Source organism: Platalea leucorodia (genome assembly GCF_965183815.1).
Source record: "Platalea leucorodia genome assembly, contig: HAP1_HAP1_SCAFFOLD_324, whole genome shotgun sequence".
Classification (NCBI taxonomy): domain Eukaryota; kingdom Metazoa; phylum Chordata; class Aves; order Pelecaniformes; family Threskiornithidae; genus Platalea; species Platalea leucorodia.
In genome coordinates, this window is record NW_028121253.1 from 38,260 (window position 1) to 46,378 (window position 8,119).

The window sequence follows — 8,119 nt, forward strand, 5'->3', positions numbered from 1 at the left end:
GGCAATACAGCTGCCTTCTTCTGGGCTTTTGAAGGTCGGTGTGCACCTGTGGGTGCCCAGGGCTGTCCGTCAGAGCAGGGTCCCTGCACCACAGGGGGCTGTGCACCAGGGCAGGGACTCTGCCGTCTGACCGGGTCAGCACTCAGCCCACCCAGGGAGCACCCTTCAAAGCTGCGGGGAGAACCTGTGGGTGGAAGCAGGGCAGGATCCCTCCGCTGCCCAGAGGGTGCAGCGTGGGTCAGGGCTGCTCAGACTTCTACATCACCAGGAGGATATTTGCACAGGGTCATTCTAAAGGGGGATGTCAAGGTAGGGGATTGCCTGAAAGGGAAGAAATCCCTGCTTTGGGCTTTTCCATTCCTGGTTGGCTGGGTGCGCAGTGCGAGATGGGAATTTATTTCTCTGCTCTGGAGTAGGCAATGAGACACCAAATCTCGTCAGGACCTCTCTGAGCTGCTCCTTAGCCCCTGCACACACAGAGATGCCCCTGGGCAGTGCCCCTGCTGCCACGAGGTGCCTGCAGGGCAGAGCTGAGCACACAGCAGGTGGGATGGCCTCTGTGAGCATGGAGAGGGAGGAGATGTGGGGACAGAGAAAGAAGTCATGGCCAAGAAGAGCTCCAGGCAGCAGAGACATGGGCAGGAAGGAAGAGAGACCCGCTCCCAGAAGTGGTGTGGGAGTGGGCATTCAGGCATCTCCCTGCCATCCCCTGCAGTGCAGGTGCTTTCCCTGGAGAAACCCCCTGGTCTTCTCACTCACACAGCAGAGCCTCTGCCCTTAATGTCTTGGAGACTTGGCCATGGGTTGCCTTCCCATCAGCCTGACCACCAAAGAGAGTTAAAACTCAAGGGTCTCTCTCTGTCTCCCTCTCCTGCCTCCCTTGGAAGGGCTCCTTTGGCTTGTTCTCCTCTTCTCCCTGCCGCCCTTCTTCTTACTGGTACACTCACTGCTGTGGGGGGGGTGGGGGTGAGGATTCAAGTGCAGCTCAGACACCAACACTGCGTGTGCTGTCATGCACATATGGCCATGGAGGAAAAGCATCCAGCTCGCACCCTGTTCACCTGTGGGGCTCTGGGGAATGCAGTGTGTGCGGCTGGCAGGGATCTCACCCTCCCTTCAGGACGTAACAAATTCAGGAGAGTTGACTCTGTCCTTGGGAGGTCCTGCTGGGCTGCAGGCTGCCCTCCCATAGGGCACAGCTCTCCCAGGGCATCTCTGTGTTATGCAGGAGCCCCGTGGAGAAGACACCTCGGTGCTAAGGCCATTGAGATGCTGCTGGGTGGCTGCATGTGGGCAGCTGTCATGAGCCCTCTGTGTCCCTGGTTGGGAGGGCAGAGCTGAGATCCTCCTCAGGTACGATGAGATGGGGTGAGGGGTTTGGACAATTGCACTGGGAAACTGCATTCCTCTGCTCCCAGCAGTGGCCTCTTTCTTTTGGGGGGAACACGCGAGTGCGATAGTCCTCCAGGTGGAAGAGCTGCCAGCACAGGGCAGCTGAGAGCAGGGCTGATGGACAGAGTGGCTGTCCTCACTCTGCACTAAGGGACAGTCCCTGTGCCCAATCTCAGCACCCACAAGGTTTCCCTTGCAGTGCAGCAGAAATGCCAGGCATTGCTGCATTCAAACCACTCCTCAGCTGTGCTGGGGCAACTAGAGCAGAAGGCACAACCCAAACTCCCCACAGCTCTGCTCTGCAGTCAGGTGAACTGGGAGTGACAATGCTGAAAAGCTCTTAGATATCAGGATTGGATGTAATCTGAGATCACCCCGAGTTCCTATTTACCTGTTGCTGTAGGGCAGGACTGAGTCCTGCAGAGCCCCCAGCAGAGCCTCCTGCTCCCTGGGGCACCCTCAGCCAGCACCGACTAGAGCTCACCAAAGCTTTTCCTGAAAAGTGAAAGGCTCTTTGGGGGGATCCTATAAGAAATTGAATAGATTTTTCTGAAAGCAGTCTGCCCTAACTTTTCACTTCTTTTACCTCCTTGAACAGATCTCCATGCCCAGAGGGATAAAATGTCCAACAGCAGCTCCATCTTCCTTCTCCTGGCATTCGCAGACACACGGGAGCTGCAGCTCTTGCACTTCTGGCTCTTCCTGGCCATCTACCTGGTTGCCCTCCTGGGCAACGGCCTCATCATCACCGCTGTAGCCTGTGACCACCGCCTCCACACCCCCATGTACTTCTTCCTCCTCAACCTCTCTGTTATTGACCTGGGCTGCATCTCCACTACTGTCCCCAAGTCTATACGGAATTTTCTGTGGCGCACCAGGGCCATCTCCTACGCAGGATGTGCTGCCCAGCTCTTTCTGTTTGTCTTTTTTATTTCAGCAGAGTATTGTCTCCTCACCATCATGGCCTATGACCGCTACGTTGCCATCTGCAAACCCCTGCACTACGGGACCCTCCTGGGCAGCAGAGCTTGTGTCCACATGGCAGCAGCTGCCTGGGGCAATGGGTTCCTCAATGCTCTCCTGCACACAGCCAATACATTTTCACTGCTGCTCTGCAATGGAAATGCTGTGGACCAGTTCTTCTGTGAAATCCCCCAGATCCTCAAGCTCTCCTGCTCACACTCCTACCTCAGGGAGGTTGGGCTTATTATGTTTAGTCTCTTTGTGGACTTTGGGTGTTTTATTTTCATTGTGCTGTCCTATGTGCAGATCTTGAGGGCTGTGCTGAGGATTCCCTCACAGCAGGGACGCCACAAAGCCTTTTCCACGTGCATCCCTCACATGGCTGTCGTCTCCCTGTTTTTGATCACTGTCATGTTTGCCTACCTGAAGCCCCCCTCCATCTCCTCCCCGTCCCTGGACCTGGTGGTGGCAGTGCTGTACTCGGTGGTTCCTCCAGCAGTGAACCCCCTCATCTACAGCATGAGGAACAAGGAAATAAAAAATGTCCTATGGAAACGGGCCCAATAAATCATGTTTCACTGACAATAACCTGCCTCCCCACCTCTGCATGTTTCCCAGAGTTTATCTTAGGCCACAAGTCTGCTTTTTTCTCCTGTGATAATTCTACTTAGAGATAATTTTCTGGGTTCATACTCCTTCTATGGAGGTTTGATCCTGTTGTGCCTGACCCTTGCACAACACTGTGCCACATGTGGCCTGTCACATAGCAGCTCTTTGATTAAAGGAGATCTCCTGGGTGCAGTGCCAAGAAAATGTCCAAGGAATTCGTTTCTGTTCTCTTTGTGTTCTCAGTGGTTTTGGGGCTAAGCTCATGATAAGGTTGAGTTCCATTGGATCAAAAGATCTGCTTTTAAAGGCTCTCTTCTTGGTGTCCAATGGCAGGGGAGATGCTCCATCAGCTCCCCATTATCTCCTCAGGTTGCTTCATGTATGACAGGACTGATGGTATGTACCAGACTCTCTGGAAATGAATTTGGAGGGGTGAGGAGAGGATGGGGACTTCCCACGTGCCCTGGGGTTGGAATGAATGGAGACTCAGAAGGTGAAACACCCTCAAATGTGAAGTTCCCCAAAAGTAAAGCAGTAAATCAAGGTATCCACGAAAAAGGACTCTGTAGTGCCATGGGAGTCAGTACGGACTCAGCAGGCACAGGGAGGGGAGAGTGGAGAGCTGCAGGAGCTGCCTGAGGACCCCAGGGCCAGGACGCTGGTGCTGTCCGGGGAGTGGGGCTGGTGGCAGCAGAGGAGGGGGCAAATTCAGTCAGGTTTGGGGTTCACCTACAAGATGAATTCAGGAGAGCCAGAGAGTGCCTAGCTTCTGTTTCCCCATGCCCTTGGAACCAGCACGAGCCGTGGGGCTGATGGGGAGCCTGAACCCCGCTGTCTGCCCCCCAGCAGCTGCTGTGGCCTTCAGAGGGGCTGGGGCTGTGGGGTGAGTGCCCAGAGCTCTGCAGCAGCCTGCGCTGGGCAGTGCCATGGAGCCAGCCCAGGCTGGGCTGCTCTGCTGGGCTGGGCTGGGCTGGGGAGAGGGCAGGGGAAGGGGGGAGAGGTGGGGAGGGGCTGGGCTGGGCTGGAAAGAGCGCGGGAGAGAAAAACACCAGCGCAGAGCTAAGGTGTGTGAGTGTGCAGGGTAGGGGCAGCCAGCACTCCCAGTGCAGAGCCAGGTGTCATGGTGAAGGAAGCAAGGCATCAAGGTGCAGAAGAGAGGGGCCTGTTCTGCGCCATGTTCCCTGAACACCCCAGGGAAGCTGCCCCAGGAAGATTGTCCCAGACCAGTCCCACCCACTGGCCATTTCCATCTCTGGCCATACACCCCAGCTCTGAGGAAGGACCTTTGCTGCATGGTCACCCACATCCTTCTCTGGGGATCAGTGATACCCAACTCCACTTCCATTATTAATCAAAATGAAACGAGTTACCTCCTGACTCTCATTACACACCAAGTCCCAGAGCTCTTGCCACAGTTGGACTCTCAGCCAAGCCTCTTCTCAGACATCTCCAGCTCAGTCAGGTGCTTGTCTCAACGAATTTTGAAAATCTGCATTGACTGAGATCTCCCCAGCTGGCCTGGGTCCTTGCTCTGGTGTTTGGCTCTGAGGGATTTCTGATAAACCCAGCTCTCTCAGCCTCTCCTTCTCCATTATGTGCTCCAGGCCCCAGCCATCCTTCTGTCCTCTGCAGGACTTGCTTCAGTCTGTCAGGATCTTCCTTGTGCTGCTGAGCCCCAGGCTGGACACAGCAGTCCTGCTGTGCTGGTCCTGTAGTGGGTTAGCCTTGGCCAGCAGCCAGACACCCACCCGGCTGCTCACTCACAGCCCCAGCTCAAAAGGACAAAGGGAGAAGATAAGGTGGACTAGCTCATGCATCAAGATAAAGACAGGGAGATCACTTACTCATTACTGTCATGGGCAAAGAAGAGTTGACTTGGGGAAGATCAATTGAATTTATTGCCAATTAAAAGAGATTCAGATAGAGAGAAAGCATAGGAAAAATATTCAAGACCATTTCCCCACCCCATTCCTTCTTCCCAGGCTCAAATTACTCCATTGCTCCCAATTCTTCTACCCACCCCAACCCCAAGAGGAGCTGGGGGGATGGTGAATGGGGCTTATGGTCAGCACAGAACATCTCTGCCACTCCTTCCTCCTCACACTTCTCCCCTGCTCCAGCGTGGGCCCTCTCCACAGGATCCCACTGTGTTTGCCATCAAGGCTACAAGTTATTCATTTCTTTCAGTCTTACTTTTCTCCTTCACACTCACAGAATGACAGAGATGTTGAGATTGGAAGGCACCTCTGGAGTTCATCAAGTGCAACTCCCCAGCTGAGACACGGTCAGCTAGAGCAGGTTGCTCAGGACCTTGTCTAGAAGGGTCTGGAATACCTCCATGGATGGAGGCTCCTCAGCCTCTCTGGGCAACCTGTTCCAGTGTTTGACCACCCTGACAGTGAAAAAGTGTTTTCTTGGGTTCAGAGGGAATGTCATGGGTTTTTATCTGTGTCCATCAGCCCTTGTCTTGACAGTGGTTAATACTGAGAAGAGTTTGGCTCCCTTGTCTTCATTCCTTCCCATCAGGTATTTATGCACATTCATAATACCCCCCAAGCAATTCTTTTCTCCTGGAAAATTAGTGAAAAAAATATGCTTTTTCTAATTTTTCTCCAGAGCACTCAGCACAGGATAGACATGGACCTGTTGGAGTGAATCTAGGGAGGGCCACGAAAATTATCAGAGGGATGGAACACCTCTGCTGTGAGGGAAGGCTGAGAGAGTTGGGGTTGTTCAGCCTGGAGAAGAGAAGCCTCTGGGAAGGCCTTCTTGGTGCCTTTCAGTAATTAAAGGGGGCTTAGAAGCAAGATGGGGACAGACTTTTTAGTAGGGCCTGTAGTGACAGGACAAGGGGCAATGGTTTCAAACTAAAGGAGGGGAGATTGAGACTAGATATAAGGAAGAACTTTTTTACAATGAGGGTGGTGAAACACTGGCACAGGTTGCCCAGAGAGGTGGGAGATGCCCCATCCCTGGAACCATTCAAGGTCAGGTTGGACGGGGCTCTGAGCAACCTGATCTAATTGAAGATGGCCCTGCTCGCTGCAGGGAGGGTTGGACTAGATGACCTTTAACGATCCCTTCCAACCCAAACCATTCTATGATTCTTTCTATGATTCTATGGTAAGTAAGTACAGTGCTGGGATACCTTAGGTGACTGAGGAGCATTAGCTTTGAAAGCAGCTGGATGTGTTGCTTGGGGATTCACAGCTTTGGCAAATCCCCAGAAAACCACCGCTTTGTGTTAGAAGCAAAAGGCAGGGAGGACAAAAAGACATTTGTAAAGCCTAGGTACACAGCGAGGTGGGGAAGCTGGGGGGTGGCCAAAGTCTGCAGGAGAACTGCTGCAGGCATGGGACAGCATGGGAGAGCCCCTGGTGGGGATGACTGAGGGCCTTGGTGGGGCTGGGACTTGCCCAACACAACCAAGGTCTCTCTCCTCTCAGCTATGAATATCACTGCCACCAAGAGCCACGAGGGGACACCATTTCCTTACAGCCCCATGGCCTCGATACTTCCTCATCCCCCCCTAGAGTCCAGGCAGTCCTAGGGTTGTCCTGCACTCGTCATCGCACACCCCCACATCACACTGCTCCATCAAGAGCCCTGAGCAATGCAGGAGGAAAAGGATCTCCCTTCCCAGGTGCCAGGGATCAGAGCTTGCTCATCCTTCTGGATGAAACCCATCAAGGGCTGACGTGGCAGCAGAGCCACCTGCACATTGCCTTTGTCATCTGGAACCAGTGCTGACCTCTTGCCAGTTTAAGGCAGCCCCCAGGGAGGGGTACCTCCACCCGTGCTTCCCTTCATGGCTTCACCTGTGATGGCCCTCAGGGGGCCCACTGACACCCTCAGAGTCCTGGAGATTTGAATCACATTTTAAAGGCTTCTTCAGCGACTTGTTCAATCTCCTTTCGGTAGCTGCAGTTCGCGAACTTGGCACCAGAGGGCTCATGGAAATGCAGATACCCTAACATGCCATGGCCCTCTGCAGTTTTCTTTAATGCCTCCCTTCTTGGGTGGTTCATTAGGGAGAGTTCAGGAGTATAGTCTAAATGAGAAGATGTCAAGGACAAATAACATTTTTAAAAGATTTATGCATTTCATTATTTTTCTGCTTACAGAATAAATGATATAGACAGTCTCCAAGTCATATTGATCCCGAGGGTCTCATGATGAAGTATGAACATGCAGGAAAAGCAAGACCCTTTCTGTCAGACACTCTAGAGACACTCTTCATCCCGCCCACCCCACCCCACCCTGCCATTTCTCTCGCCGGTCACCTGAAACTCACATCACTCATGTTAAAATGGAAGCTTTTCCCACTCAGGCTGGAGCTGAATGTCTCAGCCTCCATTTCCTTCTGCTTTCCTTGGAGAAGCGGCTGCACAGACACACAGCATTTCTCCATTTCTCTTAGTTAACAAGAACAAAAGCAAAAACAAAAAACAAAAAAAAAAGAAAATGAAAAGAATAGTTCAGTAAAGAATAAAAAGCATTCCTCAGCTGTCCATCAAGTCCAAGTTGCCTCCACTAAATCCCACTTGTACTTTTGAGGGGAAAATCTTCAGTGAGATGGGAGGAGGAAAACCAGATGGACACTCAAAAAGGCATCTGTGCAGACAGTCTGCTGGAGAAGATGACTTGAGAAAGGGTCAGTTGAATCAGGACATGTGGGAATACCTAGAAGATTAGTGAGATTCTGTACACTCTATACTGGAGAGAGCAGTGGCCAAGCAAGTGCCGGGAAGATCAAGGTTTATTCTCCTGAGAGCAGTACACATCCTGGAGAGTTTCATGATGGCAGCACAGGAAAACATTCTCTCTCTATGAACAGTACTCAAACATTTCAGCTGATGAAAACGTTCCCATACTACATAAATGTTGAGAAAATGTCCTCATCTTTGCAGGCCAAGCTCAGTTCCTGACTCTTCATGGTTTGCAAGGACCTGATCCAGGTGAGCATCATCTCTGTTGGTCCAGCTGGTGGCTTTGCAAAGAAATTGCTCCAACACCCTCCAGAAACCTATTGGGCTGTTTTCACAGTGCTGTGTTCCCCTTCCAATGAATGTCAGGGTCATTAAAGTCCCCTCAAAGAGCCCCATGTCACTGATCTGGAGGCTTCCATGGGTTGCTTAAGTAAGAACCTGTCCAC

The 8,119-nt window shown here is 52.4% G+C and overlaps 1 protein-coding gene across 1 annotated transcript; it reads left to right on the plus strand.

Moving 5' to 3' along the window:
• Nucleotides 1-2,175: 2,175 nt before the first annotated feature.
• Nucleotides 2,176-2,922, plus strand: LOC309604056 (olfactory receptor 14A16-like; the record flags this gene model as incomplete). Its single annotated transcript, XM_082338979.1, has 1 exon — nt 2,176-2,922. One exon carries the CDS (start codon nt 2,176-2,178, stop codon nt 2,920-2,922), a length of 747 nt encoding a protein of 248 aa, XP_082195105.1.
• Nucleotides 2,923-8,119: the final 5,197 nt, after the last annotated feature.